Genomic DNA, 25,681 nt, shown 5'->3' on the forward strand with positions numbered 1-25,681 from the left:
AAATTAGAAACATACTACATATGTATTTAACCATGCATAATGTACATATGTGTATATTTGCCTGTAAAAGTGTTTATGTGTCTATATGCCTGTCTGTCCAGTTCACTGACTAAAATAGAGACTGGAGTTCCTGTCGTGGCTCAGCAGTGAGCGGACCCAACTAGCATCCACAAAGGATGCAGGTTCAATCCCTGGCCTCGCTTGGTGGGTTAAGGATCCAGCATTGCCATGAGCTGTGGTGTAGGTCACAGGTGCAGCTCGGATCCCGTGTTGCTGTGGCTATGGTGTAGGCTGGCAGCTACAGTTCCAATTTCATCCCTAGCCTAGGAACCTCATATGCCGTGGGTGTGGCCATAAAAGGACAGAAAGACCAAAAAGATAAAAATTAAAATAAAGAGAGACTAGTAACTGTTCAACCATCTTCTTTCCATAAAGAAACATTCTCTACATAAGGATAAGAACTAGCAAACCAAATTCAACTCCATATTAAAATAATTATACACCATGACCAAATGGGATTTATTCCTAGAATGCAAGGATGGCTCAATACATGGAAATCGATCATTGTAAAATCATGATAACAGAAAGAAGGGAAAATAGCTTCATGATCACCTCAATAAACGCAGAAAAAGCATCTGACAAAAGTCAACATCATTCCATGATTCAAAAATAAAAAACCGGAGTTCTCATCGTGGCTCAGTGGTTAACGAATCTGACTAGGAACCATGAGGATGAGGGTTCGATCCCTGGCCCTGCTCTGAGCTGTGGCGTAGGTCGCAGATACGGCCCGGATCCCGCGTTGCCGTGGCTGTGGCGTAGGCTGGTGGCTACAGCTCCAATTAGACCCCTAGCCTGGGAACCTCCATATAGCCCGGGTGTGGCCCTAGAAAAGACAAAAAGATCAAAAAAATAATAATAACAATAAACAAAAATAAAAAAACTTCAACACACCAGGAAAGGAAGGAAACTTCCTCAACATCATAAAGGCTACATATGTGAAAAGCCCACAAGCTAAGACCATGCACGATGATGAAAGATGGAAATGTTCCCCTAAGATCAAGAACGAGATCCACTCCCCTTACCTTTTTTCAACAAAGCGTCTGAAATTCTAGCCAGAGTAGTTAGTCAAAAAAGAATTAAAAGGCATCTAAATTTGAAAGGAAGTGACGCAATTATCTGTTTTCAGATGGCAAGATTTACATGTAGAAAACCTTAAGATTCCATGGGAAAGGATCTGGGGGTTGGGGGTGGGGCATAACCCTGCCACAACTAATAAACTATTTGAGAAAAATTGCAGGACACAAAATCAATACACAAAAATCCACTGTTTCTATACACTACCAATTACCAATCTTAAGAAGAAATTAAGAAAATTATTCCACTCGTAATGGCATTAAAAAGAATCAAATACTCGGAAATAAATATAACCAAGAAGCAAAGAAAATCTGTAGAATGAAAGCTACAAAATGGTGCTGAAAGAAATTAAGGCTGTAAATGGAAAGGCACCCTTGTTCATGGACTGCTAGGAGTAACAGTACTGAGATTTCAATACTACCCAATGCAACCTACAAACTCAATGCAATCACTATTAATATTCCAAAGGTGTTTTTGCAGAAAGAAAAAAAAACAACCTAGAATTCATATAGAATCTCAAAGAACCCCAAATAGCCAAACTAATCTTGAAAAAAAAAAAAAAGAACAAAGTTGGAGAACTCAAACCTCTGGATTTCAAAACTTACTACAAAACTATAGTAATTAAAACACCATAGCATGGCATAAAGACAGAACTAAAGATCAACAGAACAAGACAGCTCCAAAACAACATACATGGCAAACTGATTTTGGACAAAGGAGCTAAAACCAGGCAATGGAGAAAGGACAATCTTTTCAATAACTGGTGCTGGGAAAACTGGACAGTCCCATGCAAAAGAATGAAGCTGTTAAGCCCATTACCTTACATTGTATACAAAACAGAAAGCAAAAGGCAAACATAAACTGGACTTCATCAAAATTAAAAGCTTTTCTGCAGCAAAGGACACTATCCACAGAGTGAAGACAACCCAAAGAATCGGAGAAAATATGTGCACATCATGTACTTGATAAAGGATTAATACCCCAGACATGTGGTTAAAACACCATCCTGGATGTGTCTCCGAGGACATTTCTGAGACGAACACGTGAATCATCAGACTGAGGAAAGCAGACTGTCCTCCCCAGTGGGCTTGGCCTCATGCAATCTACTGAAGGACTGAAGAGAGAGAACACGAAGGCAGGAGCTCCCGTCGTGGCTCAGTGGTTAACAAACCCAACCAGGACCCATGAGGACGCGGGGTTCGATCCCTGGCCTCACTCAGTGGGTTAAGGAGCCGGCGTTGCCGTGAGCTGTGGTGTAGGTCGCTGACGTGGCTCAGATCCCACATTGCTGTGCCTGTGGCATACGCCGGCAGCTACAGCTCCAACCTGACCCCTAGCCTGGCAACCTCCATATGCCATGAGTACGACCCTAAAAAGACCAGGAAAAAAAGCTGGGAGCAGGTAGAAGAGAATTCACTCTGCCAGGCTGTCGTCAAGCTAGAACATCTGTATTCTCCTGCCTTATGGCTCAGTCCCAGAATGCAGCTTACACCAGAGACCCCCCTAGTTCTCAGTCGTTCAGGTTCAGACTGGAGCTATACAGCAGCTTCCAGGGGTCATCAGCTCACCAACTGCAAACCCCGGGACTCTGCAGTCTCCCTAATTACAAGTGCTAATTGCTATCTACCTACCTACGTACTATCCACCCATCCAACTGATTTTTTTATGTACAGCAATGAAAATATGGACCAAAAGAGAGTGAGACAGAACATAAAATCTTTTTTTGTGGTATACAGAGTTCCAGGGCCAGAAATCAAACACACACCACATCAACGACCCAAACCATAGCAATGATTACACCAGATCCTTAACCTACTTCAACACCAGGGAACTCCAGAACACAAGATCTTTAAAGAGTTTTGGCATTCTTTCGCACTGGGAAAACGTGAGATTTTTAAAACGGTCTTATCTAGAGATTTAAAAACGACGTTCATGTGAATGGGGATGAAATGCTAATCACAGAACCGCAAGGAGAGACCAACCGAAGCGTGTGTGCTGAGCTCCGTGAACACCAAAGTCCGTGACGATCACATACCTTCTGGCACAAGGGAACGATTCTCTCCTATGTCTCCCTGAGGTCTGATAAGAGCATTAGCTTTCTCACGGAAAACGGGCAGGATTGCTTTCCTCGTGGCAGGGGACACAGGTAAAGTGGGAGGTTCACAGGGTCATCTCTGCAGCTCATGGGTCCAAGGACTCGAAACAAATAAACTGATGTAACTAGAGACACAGCAAAGCAGTGCAAAAAAAAGACAAAAACCAAACACGTGATTTACAAGTCTTCAGCTCAACATTCTAGCTTGGGCTCTGCCACGTTAAGAGTGGACCTTTGAGAAAAATCACAACTTCTCAGGGTCTTAGTTACCTTGCTGGTAAAAGGAGGAAAGCAGATTTCTCGATGGCATCGAAGGTCCAACTCCGCTCTGAAATGCCATTATCCTACGGTAAGTAATACCTTTTCACCAGCAACAACTCCATTACAGCCCAACCTCAAGTGCTCAATTAACTGATCAAGTTTGAAGACCTAATTCAATATGGGTTTGTTCAAACCCGTACACTTCTAGTTTTGCTCCAGAGCTTACAAATGTGTTCTTCTTTTGTTTCATGTGAATAAAAACATTCTCCTGCCCAGCTCCCTCTATCAAAGGTTCTATGTTTGGAATTAAATTGGTTGTTTGGGGAATCAAAGACTTAAAGCTACTGGCAATATAGGTAGAAAGAGAATTACCAATATGATAAACTTTAAAAAAATTATTCAGTACTTACTGACTGAAGAAACTGACTAAGGAAGCTAACACAAATCACCAGCTGTACCGACTTAACTATTTGAAACCACACGCACTAAAACAGCAATCTTCATGCTGCAACGCTATAAATTCCCAAGGTGTTAATACACCCGTATTCTGTGAAGTCAGATAAAGTACTAAAAGGATACTTATGACAAAGGAACAGACTCAATATGTGAAAAGTGATCAAAGAGATACTAAAAATGGAGGGTACAAACTGAAATACATAAATTTTCGCTTTCAATTTCAGGTGACTAAACCTCAGCAACTGTGTCATATGTGAGGCCCATTCTTCTTTATGAAAAGGGGATAAAAACACTAGAAATACGGAATTCAAAGGATTAAATGTAACCCAAAAGTAACTACCAGTGGATAGATGGAAACGGTGAAACCGGGTGACACCACAGTGAACTGAAGACGACAATCTGTACCCAGAGGGAAAAAACGTAAATAACTAGTACTTACTTCCAGTTGCTCTGCTGGCTTTATTATGGTCTCTCAGTTCCTAAGGATGTACCAAACCTCCTATGCCCCGTACGTATTTTTAATCAACTTTTATGAAAGTACAGTTGATTTACGACGGTCCTTCAGCCTCTGTCATACAGCAAAGTGACCCAGCCACCCATACGTACCCGTTTTTTTTTTTTTAAGTATTACATCTATCTGAATTGTTGTACTTTGCAATGAATTAATACTGTTACAATCTTTAAGTGCTACAATGTGCTGAGGAGCAGGGAGTTGGGAGTAAGATGCCTGAAAAAATTTAAAGAAACTGACAAGTAGGCTTCACAACGCTTACCAAACTCAACACACCCCCTTCATGTAAGAAATATCTTACACTGGTCCCTCTAATAATCTAAAATGAAACACCAGACACCTATGGTCAATTAATCTTTGACAAGGGAGGCAAGAACATCAAATGGGAAAAGGAAAGTCTATTCAGCAAGCATTGCTGGGAAACCTGGACAGCTGCATGCAAAGCAATGAAACTAGAACACACCCTCACACCACGCACAAAAATAAACTCCAAATGGCTGAAAGACTTAAATATACGACAGGACACCATCAAACTCCTAGAAGAAAACATAGGCAAAACACTCTCTGACATCAACATCATGAATATTTTCTCAGGTCAGTCTCCCAAAGCAATAGAAATTAGAGCAAAAATAAACCCATGGGACCTCATCAAACTGAAAAGCTTTTGCACAGCAAAGGAAACCAAAAAGAAAACAAAAAGACAACTTACAGAATGGGAGAAAACAGTTTCAAATGATGCAACTGACAAGGGCTTAATCTCTAGAATATATAAGCAACTTATACAACCCAACAGCAAAAAAACCAATCAATCAATGGAAAAATGGGCAAAAGACCTGAATAGACATTTCTCCAAAGAAGATATACAGATGGCCAACAAACACATGAAAAAATGCTCAACATCCCTGATTATAAGAGAAATGCAAATCAAAACTACCATGAGATACCACCTCACACCAGTCAGAATGGCCATCATTAATAAATCCACAAATAACAAGTGCTGGAGGGGCTGTGGAGAAAAGGGAACCCTCCTGCACTGCTGGTGGGAATGTAAACTGGTACAGCCACTATGGAGAACAGGTTGGAGATACCTTAGAAATCTATACATAGAACTTCCATATGACCCTGCAATCCCACTCTTGGGCATCTATCCAGACAAAGCTCTACTTAAAAGAGACACTTGCACCCGCATGTTCATTGCAGCACTATTCACAATAGCCAGGACATGGAAACAACCCAAATGTCCATCGACAGATGATTGGATTCGGAAGAGGTGGTATATATACACAATGGAATACTACTCAGCCATAAAAAAGAATGACATAATGCCATTTGCAGCAACATGGATGGAACTAGAGAATCTCATACTGAGTGAAATGAGCCAGAAAGACAAAGACAAATACCATATGATATCACTTATAGCTGGAATCTAATATCCAGCACAAATGAACATCTCCTCAGAAAAGAAAATCATGGACTTGGAGAAGAGACTTGTGGCTGCCTGATGGGAGGGGGAGGGAGTGGGCAGGATCGGGAGCTTGGGCTTATCAGACACAACCTAGAATAGATTTACAAGGAGATCCGGCTGAATAGCATTGAGAACTATGTCTAGATACTCATGTTGCAACAGAAGAAAGGATGGGGGAAAAACTGTAATTGCAATGTATACATGTAAGGATAACCTGACCCCCTTGCTGTACAGTGGGAAAATTAAAAAAAAAAAAAAAAAGAAAAAAATAGAGGATCTGGGTAATAAATAAAATCTAACCTTTTAAAAATAAATAAATAAATAAATAAATAAAATGAAACACCCAAAGGTAATATAACTAACCTATGTATATAAATTTTTAATGGAAACCATTTAATTATTAGGACGCGCGCGCACGCGCACACACACACACACCCCCAATGAGACATTCACAAGTCCTGCATCAAAGGACTGGTCTTTATTATTTTCTAAAATTGTCCCACACACTACAAACTACCTTCCTTGGCTGCACTCACTAGATGTGCTTCAATTATTTTGTCACTCAAAACACTCTCCCCCCAACTTCTAGAATACCTCCTAGGAAAGCAGAATCAGGCCCAGTACCACCCTCCCAGAAGCCCACAATACTCTTAACCAAGAGTATCCTGTGCATGCCAAATAACAACGGAAAAATTCTGGGTGATCTGTGCTAAAATGAAATAGCTATGCTACTAAGAAACATACAAACATAACTTGTTTTATTGCACTTGACAGATATTGGAGGGGTTTGTTTGTTTGTTTGTTTGTTTTGGCCGCAACTGCAGCATATCAAAGTTACTGGACCAGGGATCAAATCTGAACTGCAGCTGCAGCAACGCCAAATCCTTAACCCAATGTGCCGGGCCAGGGCTCGAACCCGTGCCTCAACAGCAACCCAAGCTGCTACAGAAACAACACTGGATCCTTCACCGTGGGAATTCCAACAGAGTATTTTTTTAGAAGTTGAAAGTTAGTGGCAACCCTATGCTGTCAGATGATGGTTACCATTTTTTAGTTAAGATACGTACCTTTTTTTAGACACAATACTATTATCAAACAACTCTTCTATGCATGAGGAAGCCACAAAGTCAAGTGACTCATTTTACTGCAAAATCTGCTTGTTACAGGAAGTACTTTGCAAAATTACTACTGATTTTAGATGCTTTCTTTTTCCCCTAGGATCAATAATAGTTTGTCTGAATTAAAACAGATAAAGGTGTTTGCAGTTAGTTTTGAAAGACACTTAAATTTTGTTCTGCTTTCCAGTCAAAAGAAATTCCTAAACAATGTGAGCAGCTGCTGCACAAGTTTGTGAAAACTGAAGGGAAAGAATAAAGCAGGCAAACACTGACACTTGTGGTCATTCTGAGACTGCTAATTTGCAATCAGCTAATTCCCACTCTGTGAGTTCAAAGACAAGTAAAACCGGTTCATAAATCATCTACTGACTTCAAAGGAAAAGTCAGAGTATTAATAAACACAGTATTTTTTCCAAAAAGGGAAAATTACGAATAATAAACAGCCAAAAACAAGCCATTCGCAGGAACTTCTTCGTAGTGAAATAGATGTCACCTGATTTGAAGTCAAAAGTCAAGAGATAAATACGTCCAAGCAAATACTGGTTTGCTAAATAAATTGCTGATTGATCTCAATAAAACTAAAGCTGCTGTCTAAGTAACTGTGCCAAGTGGAATTTTTCAGAGGACTATGTTGGAAATTACGCCTGACCCCAAACATTAGGATTTTTCTGCAGCACTGGAAGAAAACACAGCTAGTTCTTCAGGTGGGAGAAACGACCTGCACTTAGGGATCAGCCGGTCCGACCAAAGTGCACACTGGGGTGGAGACGGTGCAGGCAAAGCCCGATTCCCCGCCTTCCTCCCCACCTGGCTCCAGGCTACCTGCTCAGTCCTCCGGGAGCGGACTCCGCCCACCACGGCGGAGCCTCCGCCCCCCTCACTCCGTCCTGCGCCTCCTTCCCAGCGAGGACGCTCCGCTGAGTTTCTGCACCCGGGTGAAGAGCCAGTGAGCCTCCGCTGCGAGGCAGCGCTCACCAAGTGCTCTACCTCTGGGAGCAGAGGACTACTTCCCACCGCAGTAGACGGCTCACTGGAGTATAAAGAAATTACTGTCTTTACTAGCACACAAGGAACAAATCTACAGAGTAACCACTCAAGAGCTATTAATCACATGCGTAAAAAAGTAACAACTATTTCTGCACCCAGAAGCAACTAAGGGTTATTAGGAGGCCTAACAAATCCCTGCCTAAATTCTGACTGCCTGAGGGATATTCTGGACGTGCCCAGGAAAAGCCTGAAACCCCCCTGGACAATCCTGGCCATAAGACACAGAGTAACAGCCACCCAGTTTCCCACCGAGGATGTATTATAAAATTAAAAAGCAGACCCAGGCAAGGAAAAGTTACAAGACATTGATAGCTATAAAACTTAACAAAATAGCTGCCAGTTTGCTGAGTATGACAAAGAAGCCTGTCACATTTACTGAGGAGGTTTAACCAAAGAATTCAGATGTTAAAAGAAACCAGACTAAAGCAAGAGTTTCTACAAGCTTGCCTGTCGTAAGATTTTTACAGTTTCTCTGGGCTACAAACATGCAGGGTGCTAGAAATAAGTCACTAGAGGAACTTTTATCTTCTGTCTGCTGTTTATCTGTATGTTATGTGAAGTTCCTAACCAGCTCAACAAGAAGCAGAACGCGGTTGCACCTAAAGTTTAAAGTAAATGCTGATTAAATACACGGGCACCTTTTGGTCAGCTTTCGGGAGTCTCGTTTGCTATATCAACACCTGCCCCATGGCAAGCACACTTGAAAAACCAGTGCACTGTGAATTCAGGGTCTCCACCTACTACCACAGGGAACCACCAAGCAGCAGGTGAGGCAGCAGGTTACCCACTGAGTTCTCTTAAGAATCAAGATCCATGAGGAGCTCCCCTGAGGTACAGGGGGTTAAGGATCTGGCATTGCTGCTGCAGCGGCTTGGGTCCTTGCTCTGCCATGGCATGGGTCCAATCCTACTCCCCACCCACGCCCCCCGCAAAAAAAAGATCCATAAGAAATCCAGTAGGGCATCAAAAAAAGAGTCCAATTAAAAGAAAAGCCAAAAATAACTGTTTTATCCTTTCTGGAGAAAGGGCAGGGAATGTATCTAAACCACCTTGGTATCTCTAACATTTGATAAGCTGGGCCTAACTACAAATGTTGGCTGGCATGTAGTAGCTGAATCAGATATATATTTGTCAAACAAGTAAATAAAGTGAAAATGCTAACATGCATTTATACTCATATGAATGATTTCTGAGTATACTATGCTAGTAACAGGGAAAAATTCCCCCAGTTTCTCCAGCAGTGCCATGTAGCATAATGATTAATAAGAATAGAGCATAAGGATTTAGATTATTTTGCTTTAACTCTCAGCTGGACTCTTTCTCATCACTAATGATCTGATATTTGGAATAATTATTTTACAACTCTGAACACTAGTTCCTGGAGTAGTGCATTAAAAATCTGATTGCAGCAGCTCAGGTTGCTGTGGAGGTGAGACTTTGATCCCCAGCCCAGTGCAGTGGGTTAAAGGATCGGGCGTTGTCACAGGTGAGGCTCAGATTCAGTCCTTGGCCCAGAAACTTCCGTATGTCATGGTGCGGCCATTAAAACAAACAAACACTAGTTCCTCATCTTTAAAATGGGTATTATAATAATAAAACCATTATGAGAAAAAAACATCATTTGTGAAACGGCTCAAGTAGGCTTAGCACGCAATATGAATTTGGTCACTGCTGCTAGTTGCAGAGTCAAATCCTATGTCAGGAATTATTGATAAACAATAATCTACTAAAATCCACTTATATGTTTATAAAATAAGTTATTTTCATAAGCTATTTGGCATTACTCTGACACCTAAATTTAATTGGGGGGGGGGGGGCATGGTGCACTTAGGAACTAAATGCCAAGAAACTTGGGTTTGAGTATCTCCTTCACACTCAACTAGAAGTCAAAGCCCAGGCCTTAGGTTTCCCATTTACACGTCTTCATGTTCCTTCTAACATTTCTAGGAGAGTTACATATACTCCTAAAAACAGTCTTAAGATTCCTAAAACTACAAAACACATCTCATCAGCTACACTAAAAAATACTGTTAGGACAAAAAAATTAAAAATGAGAGAAAACATAAGTTATATTTGCAACAACACACATTACTGAGGAAGATGGCTGAGGTGAAAAATACATGATTACAAACATACAGCTTCAGTTCCAAAACAGTAAATTTCTATGACTTTGTGTCCCTAAAGTCTCAGAGGAAAAACTAATTCAGGTTGTTAAAAAAAAAAAAAAAAGCCAGTGCTCCAGTCCTCTGCAGAAAACAAGCAGCGAGGTGCCCAAGAGACAAACCATTACACATATTTCAGAGTTGAGTATCCAGGGCTTACTAAAAATTTGCTTGATGACAAATTACTGAACCACCCTGAAAAAATATCGGGCCAAATAAACATGGTTAGTAAAACCCTCATTACCCACCGAGAAGACCCCAGCCAAGTGTGCCAGGTCCAACACACCGCCGTGCTGCATTCCCCCACACACGTAATTGTAAAGAAAAGGAAAAATGAAACGTAAATGCTGATGTTAAAAAGTGCTTAAAAATAAAGCTCTGCTGCCTTCAAGAACCCTAGAAACCACCCAAGAGTTCAAAAGAAAAAAAAAGCGGCTGTATCACACCCTGAGGCCGTAAAGCACTCCGCGGCAGCTGCTCCATGTAAACCCCAGAAAGTGGGGAGGAGGGGTCCTATGTTACAGATTAAAAATGGTCTGAGTCATAGCCAGGTATCAGTAATATTAAAATTAGAGAAGTCTGTGTGGGGGGGGGGGGGGGACTTCAAGGGAAGGAGTGCAATGAAGGGGTTAAATTATACCAAGATACACTTAAAAGCTTATATTGGTTACGCCCTATAAAATCATGCAAGCAGCATGAAAACCAACATCGGACACGGAAAACATTTAGAAAGCCTGTGCTTGAGCATAAAGTTAAAAAAAAAAAAAAAAAGAAGCTGGAAAAAAATAAAATTATAACCATTCATTTAATAATCATCCCATTTTTCTATTCTTCACTCATCAGTACACTTATGCTGAAGATATATAATGTATCACACAGAAGCAAAGTCTCTAGGCTTCTCCCTACCTTGGGTTTTTAGTCAAAATGAATGCAAACAATCACGTGGGATTCAGCCAAGCAGTGACGTTAAATTCTGCTCTGTCAGAGAGAGCATCTGTCAAGCCCACATTTAAACTGCTGCCTGCCTGCCTGTGCAGCAGCTGAGGAACCGTGGATTTCATATTATAGACTAAAACCCCAGTAACAGGGCTCAAAATCCTTCCTGCAGCTGCCAGGCGACGAGGAAAGAGAGTGAAATCCTACTCTTTTGCGATACAGTCGAGGCACTCCATTCTCGCTCTGGCTGCTCTGCCCTGCAGCTCAGTGTTCGCACCAGAAATATGGATACTGAGACGAGAACACAGCACTGCATTGTCCGGCCAGGAAAACAGCAGATGTAAAAAGCTTCCATGCATCAACTGTCGGCAAGAGTCGACAGTGCTCCAAACAGCACCAACAGCTACAGCCCTTTTGTTTAAAGAAAGAGAAAGAAAATGAAAGGAAGGAAAAGCCTCGGAAGCCCAGGACCTCTATGAACGAGGAGGGCAGCTCGGATACCAGCGGACAGATGGACACTGTGGACGCGGTGGGGAGCAGCCGCGGGAGGCAGGCTCTGGGGGATGCGCCCGTGCTCCACAGCATCTTCTGGCTGAAGCGATGGCGTGTGCCAAAAGTATCTTCGGGGGGCATGATCCTCTCCACGGCAATGGCCTGACCAGGGAAGGTATGTCGCTGTCTTGTGTGTGATGTTCATTTAAACGTCCAGTACCTTTGCATAGCCCCGGGGGCGCTGATATCTAATAAACAAGTTCAAACAGATCACTGTCCTTGAAACGACGCAAGGGTTTCCTAACAGATGATTTTAAAATGTGTCATTGTTTAGAAGACAAGCCGTCACTGCTTTATGCAAGTAAACGTGTGGCTTGGAGTAATTACGGATGACAGAAAAGGCAAATAGTAACGAGATGTGCCTAAAGGATTCTCTGAAAAATTAAACTTTAAAAAAGATTTGTAGCCCTCTAAAGAAAACCTAGCAACCCTCGATCAAATTAGGTCAAACTGAATCCTGATGCAATAAATTAAAGTGCTCTCTTAAAAATGGCTATCCAAAGAGTCAATGCAGTAAGATGACATTAAACAGTATCAAAGATGATCCTAACATTAAGAGCTTTTTTCAGTCCTTTGGAAACAGAATCTTGGTATGTAACACCTTTAGGTAACCTCACGAAATCTTCCCTCCCATACCCATCTCCCTAAATAAAGATGAGTACAACCTCTAAGCCTATCAGCCAATTTTAAGTATCACCAAGCTGTGAGACACTCAAAAGAAAGCACTGCTCGGGATCACATGAGGCAGGTGAGTTTATGCACAGCACAACACCACGGGGGACTTGCATGTCATTACCGTGCCCGTGAGTACAACGTGAAACAAAGAAATAGCAATAGCTGCTGAAATCACCCCCTTTTCAAATAGTGAGCCTTTATTGTAAGCCACAGCCTGATTCTACAGGATCAAAATGTAAGGCTGTTTTTGGTGATCATTCCTAAAGTGCAATTCAAAAACATAATATGAAAATACTTGGACAGAAAAATATCTATGTCGCAGCAATACAAGGTCAAAAATGAAACATAAATGTAACGACTGTGCTTCCAGACTATACCAATATGTAGTAATGAACTACTGCCACAGTATGTGTGTGCAGGGCAGAAATAAATCTAATAAACTATTTTAGCAACAATCACAGAATCGTAACTCACAGCTCAGAAACTCAGCTATTTCTAAAAGCTTTGCAGATCATCAAAGATCCTTATTTTTGCTCCATTTCACAATACAACTCAACAACCTATTACTAATCATCACAAAAGGCAAATATTTTTAAGACATATATAAGCATTCCGTTCTAAAATTAAGATTGAACAAGTTTATCAGGCCCTGTTCTTATTATAGCTCAACATCAACTCTCACTCAGAGCATGAACTTTTATTCCAGTAAAGAATGCGATGGTATTAAACCAACAAAAAATACGACTGTAAAAAACCTCAAGTCTCTCTTAGTGCCTTTATCTTATCTCTCAATGGTAAAGCCACCGATTAAACATTTCTATAAGCGAGGTATCTCAAAACAAGAGGGTAGAGTGTTTTCCTCAAGCACTCCTTCAATCGAGAACGGTTCCAAGGGACTAAAGACACCAACGCTTTTAAAAGCCAAATGATAAAAACAGTGCGTGTGTGTGTGTGTGTGTGTGTGTGAGAGAGAGAGAGAGAGAGAGAGAGAAAGAGAGGGAGAGGGAGAGGGAGGGAGGGAGGGAGAGAGAGAGAGAGAGAGAGAGAGAGGGAGGGAGGGAGGGAGAGAGAGGGAGAGAAGTAACAGAACCACATTGCACAGTAACATTCTCTCCAGGAACTTCAATCCCTAAGATGTAAAGACATGTTAATAACTTGACAACATTACCATAAAATCCGGAAGAGATAAGTCAAAGCTAAACAGCTGAAAATGTAAAAGGACAAAACTACTTAGAATGCCAAACTATCTCACCTTTCTGGTCTTGTTCCCAGAATTAATTCATTCTTAAGAATTAAAGTACAACAGGAAGTAACTGGAGAGTAATTTTATCATTTAGTAAAAGGAGGAACAGTGACTTTTTACTTTCTTTTTAACAGAAATATTGTGATAAATAGCTGAGAAACTTTCAATAAAGAATTTTTTTTAAGGCTAGACACTTGCACTTACATTTATCAATGGGAGATGAACAAATGAGTGTGTATATAGTTCAAGCCTGAGCAGCTTCATATTTACAAACATACTAATACCATGAATTTAAATTAAGATGCATCTCCATTACCTATTGCTACAAAATATATAGGACCATAAACTACGACGAGGTTTTTCTAGATTACAATATATAATAATCTGCTGTTTTCTAAAACACTGAAAGACTTTATAGAGACCACTTCAGGCATCATGTTCTCATAAAAATACAGTTTACTAATTCATTTTTTTCAGTCCTTTATGCAATCATTCATTCAAACATCTGAACTTATATTTACTGCTTCTTAAACCACCAAATTTACACTTTTAAAAGATCTAAATAAAATGTCAACCAGATTCCAAGCATTCTTATGTCAACAGAAAGCTGATCCATGTGATTTAGTTTGGGAATGTTTAAAATGGATGATCAAATAAAATTGGAAAGCAACTTTTGTTTCTTTTACATTTACATGCATAATCCTTTTATCCACCGGCTACCAGGTGGAGGAAGAATTACTACAATTTATCAAATATTTTACTTGAAAAATAGAAGCTTAGCCAGAGTTTCCTCATCTAAACAGAATGGCCAATTATTTATACGCATAAGGAAGAAAGAAGGGAGTTTCCAAATCAGAACACTCAGCTTTATTATTTTCAGCTTAGCTCACGACACAACTATGTTTTACTGGTACAGTGAAGTATCTCAGTCTTCATCAGCGTAAAGTGAAACTAAAATTCATGCAAACAAATTCTAATAAATAACTAGAGCCTGTATTTTTAAAACTCCAAAACTTGAAAAAAAAATCACTGCTTGTTTCTCACAAAATGATTAAATCATTTTTTACACTTTAAAAATACCGTAACTTCTGAAAGTACTACGTAATTTCAGATACTAGAAATTAACAAAAGCTGGCACCTATACTATTACACTTCAGAAATCTGTTCAAATTCCCACCCACTTGCTCCTCCTAGTGGCTGTTACTAGAACAGGAGCACTTTCATTCATACATTATGTCGAACACTTTAAATCATTATTTCAAAATACTTCACATTGTGCAAGTGAAGGTTATTCTGCAATTATTCAATTCTATTCGGACTTCCATGGAAATGCCATTTTTTCCCAAAATAACTAAATTTCATATTGAGATTAAGCAAAATTTGGTATCAGCCATAAATCTCTCAATGTCCCAGGCTAAACACATTCATACATGTACATATATTATAATTTCAAATAAACAAACACCCCTACAATAAAATTTTTAATTGGCCAGTTTTCTTTTACTTAAAGAAACACTCCTCACAATAAATTAAGTTGAAAAAATTAAATTGACACATTAGTCCCCTTCTCAAAAAGTTTTTTTCCTCTTTTAATAGAATTCAAGCTACAGCTCCTTCCCCATCCTCTACCCCCACACCGTGTTTCAGAAAAACTAAGAACAAACTGAAAAACGCTGAAGAAATGTGTGCTAAACACTGAAAAAACGTGTTCAAAGACCACTCAAGATGGGGTGTCATGAACCTCCCATACTGACACCTCATTTTTTTCTAAACCTACAGTCCTGAGTCTCATGCTAGCAGAAATCCTAAAAATGTAATAAATTCTCTACATGCTAATTTAGAACACAGCATAACTCAAAAATCTTTTTAAAATGCATTTTGTGAAATCTCAAATGTTAGCTAGTTGGCTGTAACAGTACCTAGCGTCTGTATTTTGTAAGAAATCTGAAAAGACTGCTCAGAGCAGTTCTTTGTTTAATTCTAACGTGGGGATTCAACTGAGACATGCGACAGCACTCTGTGAAGGTCAGAGATAATTGAAGATAATGAGCGGTTATATTTTAAACATCGATCTTAAGTCTTAGTAAAGGACAATGATCTCCTGAACACCTCATGTCTGAGGGAGAAGGTTAAAATCAGGAAAGAGTACTTGAGAATGTTCATCATTTATTCCTGTCTTAAAATCCTGCATGAAGTTACTGAACCCTGAAAATTAATTTTGACAGGTGCATCTTCTCATTGACTTTCTCCACACAGTAGGGGCCAATGGAAACATGCCAAGCAGTGTCCTGTGACTAACAGAACCCGGTCATGATCAACCTTGCGCCGTCTGTCCCACACCTGATACATGACCATTTTACAAAAAAGGCCGCTGACCATGCACCACACCGCCCATGTTATGTCAAATCAATTTTAATGAATGCCAATAAACTTTCCATCTGCTCTCAGGCCTTCTCACACAGCCTCTCGGGAACCTAGTAACGCTCTTCTCTTCGACACGTGCACAACTTTTCATCTTTAAGTCAAAAGTACAAATGACCAAAGCTACTGAGATGAGGAAGTCAGTGGAAGCAAATTAATCCATCACCTCTCTTTAAAGTGTTCACTGTGCTCCGCAGGCATATTTTTAAAGAAATGCATCCTGTTCTCAGGATGTTACATGTTGCCAAGGGAAGACAAATGGTAAACTCTGTTCCTGGGTCAAAGTGTTTTCATGGCTTAAAAATCCCCCTGGGCCCTGATTTTATTAGCATCCAAAGTCTCTCTCGGGCAGTCCTGCATGCGTGGGCATTCTGTCAACTTTTATACTTCATCCTTACAGACAGGCAGCAAGGGAGACGGCACGGCCAGACGAGAACATGATTCCCAAAGAGCAGCACTGATTCAGGAGAGGACACATCTTCTGCCACTGGGATCTCACGTCCCACCGCTGGCTGTCGCAACATGCTTCAGCGGAGGAGAAGACACTGCTGCTTTGCAAAGATGAGCTGGAGCGCCAAGAGGTCTCTGTTCCGGACCCGCCTCACTGCCGTTCTTTCTCTGGTCTTTCTGTTCGCTATGTTTTTGTGTTTCAACCACCATGACTGGCTGCCAGGCAGAGCTGGATTCAAAGAAAACCCTGTGACATACACTCTCCGTGGATTTCGTTCTACAAAAAGTGAGACAAACCACAGCTCTCTTCGGAACATTTGGAAAGAAACAGTCCCTCAGACTCTGAGGCCTCAAACAGCAACTAACTCCAACCACACGGATCTGTCCCCACAAGGAGTGACCGGGCTGGAGAACACGCTCAGTGCCAACGGAAGTATTTACAGTGAAAAGGGCACTGGCCACCCAAATTCTTACCATTTCAAGTACATTATCAATGAACCTGAAAAATGCCAGGAGAAAAGCCCTTTTTTAATACTACTAATAGCTGCAGAACCTGGACAAATAGAAGCTAGAAGAGCTATTCGGCAAACCTGGGGCAACGAAAGTCTAGCACCCGGCATTCGGATCACACGGATTTTTCTGCTGGGCGTGAGTGTTAAGTTACAGGGCCACCTTCAACGTGCAATACTGGAAGAAAGCAGACAGCACCACGACATAATTCAGCAGGAGTACTTAGACACGTACTACAACCTGACCATTAAAACGCTGATGGGGATGAACTGGGTGGCAACATACTGCCCGCAGAGTCCGTACGTTATGAAAACCGACAGCGACATGTTTGTCAACACCGAATACTTAATACACAAGTTGCTGAAGCCAGACCTGCCTCCCAGACACAACTACTTCACGGGTTACCTAATGCGAGGCTACGCTCCCAATCGCAACAGAGACAGCAAGTGGTACATGCCCCCAGACCTCTACCCCAGCGAGCGCTACCCTGTCTTCTGCTCCGGGACCGGTTATGTTTTTTCTGGGGATCTGGCAGAGAAGATATTCAAAGTTTCGTTAGGCATCCGTCGTTTGCACTTGGAAGACGTCTATGTAGGGATCTGCCTTGCCAAGCTGAGAATTGATCCTGTGCCCCCCCCCAATGAGTTTGTGTTCAATCACTGGCGAGTTTCTTACTCGAGCTGTAAATACAGCCACCTAATTACCTCTCATCAGTTCCAGCCGAGTGAACTGATAAAATACTGGAACCATTTGCAACAAAATAAGCACAATGCCTGTGCCAACGCAGCAAAAGAAAAGGCAGGCAGGTATCGCCATCGTAAACTACACTAGGAAAGACAACTTTGTTCTTTTTCCCAAACGTGCAATCTGTAAAATATTGCTAAAAGCATGTGCAGTTAAAACGGATTACATTCATAGGACAAGTTTTAGTTAACTCATCACATAAAGGGAACGAAAAATATTTGACTTTCTGAAGAAGGTAATTATTCAAAATACAACATGATACGACAAAAAGGTATCCCCAAAGAATCTACTGAAATCCCACACACGGGGATCCCGTGTATTAACAGGCAGTAACAGGCAGGAGTCCATCAATGGTTCAAGTCTTATGCTAGGAGCCAACAAGATGTATCTGCATATATTTTCCACAAAAATTTTAATTTAAGAAATGGAGACATTCAAAAGACCCTTTGTTTTAGATTCAGTTTTTCATTTCAATATATAATTAAATGTAAATAAAACATAACTGTCGATTTTAAGGAAACTTTATAATTGTGCGAAGGACAAATTTTCTGACCTATTCTAGGGTTTTAAAAAAAACATTTTCCTTGCAATAAGATTTAGCTGAGTTATTCCATAAACGTATTTATAAAGTTCAGATGTTTCATCAATGCAGTTCTCATCTAAGTATTTACTTTTTAAGAACAGCTGAGATATTCATTTTCTTTTCTAAATATCCATATATTGGGGGAAATTATTTTGACATGACGTGATAAAATGTGAAAAATCAATGTGTCTCAGGCTCAAGTTTTTATAAAAAAAACTAAATGTTTCAAAATAGTAGGTCTGTTTCCTCGGTGGTGTCCAGGGCCAAGCTAGTGCTTGGATAATTATTCAATTAGCCAGTCACCATACTCTTAAGAGGCACCACCACTTAACTTCAAGCATATCTGAAAAAACATATTATCTTCCTCCAAAAGTGATACCTTCCAGGCACAAAGAGAATGCACTGCTGAAAGAGATCAAGAGTACAGCAGTTTCATTCAGTACATTTCAAGACGCATGTCTGCCAAACTGCAACATATGGGAAGTTTATTTCCTGACAGCAGGTGTACACATGCCAATACTTAATCATTTTATGGCACCTACTTCTCTCTCTGAGTGCCAAGTTTACAAACCTGCAGTTTTTAATTTGGTGGATGACAAATACTCTGCACCACCGATTAAAAGCTTGTTGGGGAGGGTGGGGGAAAACTACAGATGTTTGATGAACACCTGATTCCAGGATGAACAATGTATACAACGCACTTTCATCAAGTTTTTAATAAAAAAAGGTAAACAAAAAACTTTTTCTGAGTGTTATGGTCCAAATATTTCACAGTAATTTTGTTTGGCTCCATTAAAAATTTTAAAACCAAGAAATACAAACCCATGAACTTTAGTGTTTTTCATTTCTTGTAAGTACCAAAATTTATCAATTGTAATTTAGTCAGGATGTTACTTAATCCTAATTGTAATAACAATCATTTTTTTATCCTTAATTCTATTCTAAGAAGAGCTACCGGCTAAGTGGTTTTCACTTAATCTGATCTGTATCATTATAAAAAGACTAAAATTACTAAATACCAAAATTCCTTAACAAAGGTCACACATAAGAGGATGATACCAAACCAGGCCGCTATGATGAAAGACAAAAGAACTCCCTTCCTCACTACAGCGTCTTCTCGTTAACACCTCACAAGGCTTCTTTTTTGAAAAGTGTATGTCTACGCATGTGTGTGTGCATAGGTATGTTCTCAGAAACAGAATCCAAGCACTATTTGCCCCAATTTTTTTTTTCCTTTTTTGCTCACCCTGCAGCATATGCAGTTCCCAAGCCAGGGATCAGATCTGAGCCATAGTTGCAACCTACACCGCAGCTGTGGCCACACCAGCTCCTTTAACCCACTGTGTCAGGCTGGGGATCAAATCTGTGACCTGGTGCTGCAGACACCACTTGTCCAAATCATTGCTATAGTGCAATATCTTAAAACAAAGTACTTTCCTTCCAGAAAAAACTCAAGTTTAAAAAGATGACTTAAGGAAAACGGAATTCATAAAAGACAACTAAATTCCCATCTAAGGCATCAATTAAAAATCATTTCTGTATCCCTGATAATACTATCTTGAAAACTGATGGGCATCTGATAACCTTCTGAGTTCTCAAAGGGCACTGGGATCAACTAATAAAGTGTTTTAGTGCTGCTAAAAAATCTTTATTTTAAAATAAATTCCTCCTAATTCATTTATTTTTGAACTTCCACTCTGAATATGCAAGCTGACTTCTTCAGCAAAATATGAATTTTCATGTTACAATATTTAAAAATATGATATTTAAACATAGTGTGCCTTATTCACGCATAGTACTACCTAATTTTTATTATACATGAAAACATTTTAAATGACAGCATTGCATTTGGTCAAAGAAAAAACTATAGGGACAACTATGTAATCTTTATGTCAAAGTATTAACAGATATTTTAAAAGATAAAAATATCAAACCTTTCAATAGTTACACTAGTTTATTTTGATCAGCATCACATGTGATGAAATTCTACTTCAAGCAAATAATTTAAATTTCTCACCTCTTAGTATACATACAGTATAACCACATATAATCAACTGGAGTCTTACTAACATCTATTACCAAAAACCCCTGTAAAAATAACACCAGCAGCAGCAGGAGCTATTTACCGACTGAGCCTGAGCGAACACTGTGTGCCTGGGACTGCGTTCAAGCGCTAGACACACGGCAGCCCTGTGGTGCTTCTGTGTAACCCGAAGAGACGCGAAAGACCCATTCAGGAGGTTCAACACCTAAGATCACACAACTAGAAAAGCGGCAGGGTTTCACCTCAAAGATTCTTAGCCGTTACTCTACTCTGCGGCACAGCTCACACACGAGACCCGCTAGAAGCTGATAAGCAAAACCGGCCCGGCCTCTATTCTCCTACCCTGGGCTCTCTGCCTTCTGTTCGGGCCTCCAGTCTTCATAACTGGCTCTGCACACGAGAGGGACAGCTGGCGTTGGGCGCAAATAAAGAGGAGAGAAAGGAGAGAAAAACGGATCCCTCTGTTACTGTTTTCTTCTCCTTTTCATTTGTTGATGTCCAGGGGCCAGAAACTTAGAAAAGCTAAGAATCACTGCTTATCTCTTGCTCCTCTGGGCACTGAGACACATCTGAAAAGAGGCCGGTGGCACTTAGAAATTATATAAAAGGGGCTTGCTTTGAAGTACAATTGGATCACTTAATAGACAAGAGTAGCACTGCCTCCACTCACTCTGCTGCTTAGTCACCCACTGCTTTGTGATGAGGGGTAAAACCCACTTATCCAGCTGATTCGGGCTTTTTTGCTAGTTTTCAGTTTTTACTGCTGAAATACAAAATTTGACCATTAATACAGACTTAAGGCAAAAGAAAAAGAAAAAATCTCTCCCATGCCCATGTGCTCACACACCTCACAGAGCATCAGTGCACCATGTAACCGTATTCTCAGAAGACGGGCAGTGTGCCCCCAATGCTAAAAAGGGAGCTGAGTTTCAGCTGAGACCTCCTGCTGTACACACGCCATGGGCACCCACGCCCTCCTTCAGGCACAATGCAGCCCGTACTACTTTCAAGATATGATTTGCCAGAGAAGGAAGAAAACCATTTCTTATCTACAGGAGCTGTTTCCAGCAAACATCTGAGCTAAAGGACAACTGGAGTGAAAGCAACTGCCTCCGTCTGCTTATTAATCTAGTTATTTCAACTTCCAACTGAATCCTACAGATTCTAAATCTGAATTTCACTTCAGACAGTATTCTAAACATTGAAAAAACTGAAAATAAATCAACAGCATCACAAAAAAAATATTAAATAACAGAAAGCTGTAACTATACGCAAAATCTTAAATTCATGCTTGTATAAGTTTTTAATCAAATGTTTAAAAGATATTAATTCATACAATATAAAAAAAGTAACGGAGTTTTTTGCTTCACTGTCATACCTAAAATGCTGTTAAAAGCACATATTTGAATACAGATAACAAACAGAACTAGCATGAGATTGTGATGACAACAAGAACTTTTTAACATATTGGCAGGTTTTATTTGGGAAGTTACTCTACCCTCAAATAAGAAAGTTCTAGGAAAACTTTCAATCAAGGGACCCTGCCTTGCAGTAGTCAAGCTAAAATAATCTGGGACTTCCTCTTCTACTGATCTGAATCCCGAGGGGAACGCGCGCGCGTGCGCACACACACACACACACACACAAAGACAAGGGCTGGAGCTGAGTCTCTGGAATCTCAGAGTGCTGCAGAAATTACACATTAGTTCTTGCTCTCTAGATCCCCAGAGCTGCTATGGTTCCTGTCCCTTCTTACCACTTGGCTCTTTAATTTTATGAGGTCACCCATAATATTACAATACTTTTTTTTTTTTTTGGCTTCTGTTAGTCAATTTTTACTTTAACACCAAAGAATCCAAAGTGACAGAAAACCTACCACTAGCAAATTGTGCAGTAATAACGTGGCCCTGGGTCCTTCGACGACTCCAGAGCGCTCTAGGAGACCGTGCCCTCTATGTGCTCTGCCACCTGAACGAACCAGGAGTGCACCAGGATCCCAAAACAACTTTTCTTCAAGAAAACAGGCTGAAAATGTTAGAGCCATTCAGAACCCATATTCATGGCCAAGCCTCACAAGAGCCACAAAGCGGTTTCTGTGCCTCTAACATAATACAGCTGAAACACTGTTGCTACAGACACGTTATCACTGAGGAGGGGTCAGGGCAACAGGTGAGGGGAGCCTTGTTTCTAAAGTCACCCTGCCATGAGGGAGAGCCAGCAGGTGGCCACCAATACTGGCTGCCTGGGTCCGCTCTGCCGCAAAAGGCTGTCGGGAGCTTAGAAATTACACAACAGAGAAGACTGGACCACACCTTCACATCCACTCTTTAAAACTCCATCCCAGGAGTTCCCATTGTGGCTCAGCAGGTTAAGAACCTGACTAGTATCCGTGAGGATGTGAGTTCCAGCCCTGGCCTGGCTCAGTGGGTTGGGGACCGCCGCAGATGTGGCTCAGATCCCGAGTGGCTGCTGCGGCTGTGGTGCATGATGGGCGGCCCCGGCGCCAATTCAAGCCCTAGGCTGGGAACTTTCGAATGCTGCAGGTGTGGCTGTAAAAAGAAAAAGAAAAAAAAAAAAAAAAACCTGCATCCCTTCATCAGAGATTTCTCTGTCTCCTGATAAGGATTTTTTTTTTTAATAAAAATAAAAATAAAAAACAAGCTACATCTGTCTTCCCCCAAGATTTATGTTACAAAAGGGAAGAGAATGACTGCCTCCTCTTCAATGAAAGGATAAAATTAATAATTGGGCAAAAAAAGACAAGTTAATTTTTACAAAAATAAAATGAAGTGCAAGAACAAGTTCATAAGCATAATCCCAAACCAAAGGAAGCTGCATGTCTGAGAGCCTTTCCCTTCACACATCTGACGATGTATTTAAACCCAATTATTTTCTCCTGGCTGCAAACTTCGTAACTTTTGAAAGAGGAACATTTCCTGTCTGGCGAACGGCCTTATCCAATCAGTGGCCACATCGAAATACCAAGCGCACCCTCAAGGCTGGCTTCCCAGGGTCACCACCCACTCCCCTGCACCCACCCTCCAGCAGCTCAAGTGAGCGACGCCGTCAGGACCGGCTTCTCCAGAGCCACACACTCTCTCCCGCACCCCAGCCAGAATGACACTTTCAAGACCACAAAGCCAGTCACATCGTCCCACTGCTTCAACGGCTCCCCAGGGTTCTCAGGATACACATCCAAATCCCCAAAGTCCTTGGCTGCTACAGGGTCCATGAATAATTCTCTCTCACTAAAGCGACTAGCTCTCCTCAATCTTTTTTTTTTTTTTTTTTTGTCTTTTTGTCTTTTGTTGTTGTTGTTGTTGTTGTTTTGTTGTTGTTGTTGTTGTTGTTGCTATTTCTTGGGCCGCTCCCGCGGCATATGGAGGTTCCCAGGCTAGGGGTCGAATCAGAGCTGTAACCGGCCTACGCCAGAGCCACAGCAACGCGGGATCCGAGCCGCGTCTGCAACCTACACCACAGCTCGCGGCAACGCCGGATCGTCAACCCACTGAGCAAGGGCAGGGACCGAAGCCGCAACCTCATGGTTCCTAGTCGGATTCGTTAACCACTGTGCCACGACGGGAACTCTTCTCCTCAATCTTTTGACCCCAGTCCTGCCTTTTACTTCATTCTATAAATTATCCTCTCTCCTCTTCAAGAATGATTTTAAAAGCAATAAGCAAACAAACAAACAAAAAATCCTACATCAGAAACGGTGAACTGAAATTTGACTCAACCAAGCACCTCACCTTTCTGGTTTGGAACATTTTCGTCTTATTTGAAAGGAAACTATTTTTAAGGTGTCAAATCAATTTTTCTCCAGAGTAGTAAGTCTCAACCACTGATTTGAATATGGGCTCACCCACTTTGCAAATAAAACAACATACAAGTAAATATATGCTGATAAAAAGAAAGTACAAGTATTCTGGAAATAATTACTATAATCAAATTTGAAGGTCCCCCATATGACAGTGCACTCCTAAGCGGGGACCGTGATGCTGAGGAAGAGCAAGAAGCGTTACCTGGAGTTCCCACCGCTGCACACAGGGATCAGCAGCATCTCTGCAGAGATCTGATCCTCAGCCTAGATATGACCTCTCGTCCAGGAATTCCATACGCCACAGGGTGGCCACAAAACCATAAATAAATGAATACATAAATACATTTAATTTAAAAAAGAAGCTTTAACACTCTTCAGTACAAATTCAACACAGATGAAACCACTAAGCATCGTTTCCCAAACAGACCCATTTTACATGCTGATTTCTACAACTCTTAAGCTAACAGGTATTCTTGAGTCCAGGCCTCCTTAGCACCGAAGAAACAGCCAACAGGCAGTCCACCCGCTTGATGAACATTTACTGAGAGCCTAGGATTAAGACATGCGCTGCAGACAGAATGACAAATAAAAGCCATCATTAAGTTGCTAGGACAATACTTCTTTGACAGAGAAAGCCACACATCAGATCCTCATACAAATAAATGGAAAGGATAACTGTGCTATGTCATGAAAGGAAAAACACAGGGCTTTGCAAGCATGTAACGGGGAATCTGACCTAGGGTCAGAAAAGCCTTCTCCGAGAAAATGTTTGTGTTAACGCATGAGATAACTAGATGTCAAGAGGCCAAAGGGGACAATTTTTGAGGGACCAACAGGTGCAATGGCCCTAAGGTTGGAGTAAAGAGTGACACAAAAATAAAAAGGACAATTAGTGGAGTTCCCTGTGGCCAAGTGGTTAAGGATCCAGTGCTGTCACTGCTGTGATGTAGGTTCAATCCCTGGCCCGGGAACTTCTGCATGTCGTGGGCACAGCCAAAATAAATAAATAAAAAGGAAGATTGGTATGAGGTGACTGCAGAATGGTTTAAAAAAAAAGAGACAGGTAAAACCACATGAAGATTTGCAGAACATATTAAGAATTACAGCTTAATCCTAAAAGCAATGGAAAGCTATTGGAGATACTGAAGTATTTGGAAAACAGCAGAAAAAAAACCCTGAGGCTTGCTCATGCCTCAAAGCATCCTAGTTGCAACGTGAGAATAGATGAGAGACATAGGAGTGATGTGGAGAAGACCAATTGTAAGACTACTGCATAATCCAGGGAAGATGCAAAAATAGCTGCGCCAGGAAGGATGGCAGCGATAGGGAGATAAGGCATTGCAGAGGTTAGCACTTAAGGTCAGCAGGCCCTCATGGTGGGTGGATACTGGACGTGAGGGGGAGGGAGTACGAGGCGAGGCCTCAGACCCTGGCCTGGGCACCGAAAGGATGAT

The 25,681-nt window shown here is 41.0% G+C and overlaps 2 protein-coding genes across 4 annotated transcripts in view; one reads left to right on the plus strand and one right to left on the minus strand.

Annotated features, from left to right (window-relative positions):
* The window catches only part of CDC73 (cell division cycle 73), a 92,929-nt gene that overhangs the window by 29,079 nt on the left and 38,169 nt on the right, over window positions 1-25,681 (minus strand). The gene's annotated exons all lie outside the window — the stretch shown is intronic.
* On the plus strand, window positions 11,285-19,184 carry B3GALT2 (beta-1,3-galactosyltransferase 2). 3 transcript variants are annotated; one of them, XM_005656775.4, is made up of 2 exons: window positions 11,285-11,852; window positions 15,881-19,184. In XM_005656775.4, exon 2 carries the CDS (start codon window positions 16,599-16,601, stop codon window positions 17,865-17,867), a length of 1,269 nt encoding a protein of 422 aa, XP_005656832.1. In that variant the 5' UTR covers window positions 11,285-11,852; window positions 15,881-16,598; the 3' UTR covers window positions 17,868-19,184. The 3 variants fall into 3 exon arrangements, with proteins under 3 accessions (XP_005656832.1, XP_084835152.1, XP_020919949.1); XM_084979026.1 differs by having other exon boundaries at window positions 15,912-19,184; XM_021064290.2 differs by having other exon boundaries at window positions 16,477-19,184.

This window comes from Sus scrofa, chromosome 10 (genome assembly GCF_054392235.1).
Source record: "Sus scrofa isolate SSC_HxYL_T2T_F1_AM1 chromosome 10, Sscrofa_HxYL_maternal_Yorkshire_Landrace_v2.0, whole genome shotgun sequence".
Classification (NCBI taxonomy): domain Eukaryota; kingdom Metazoa; phylum Chordata; class Mammalia; order Artiodactyla; family Suidae; genus Sus; species Sus scrofa.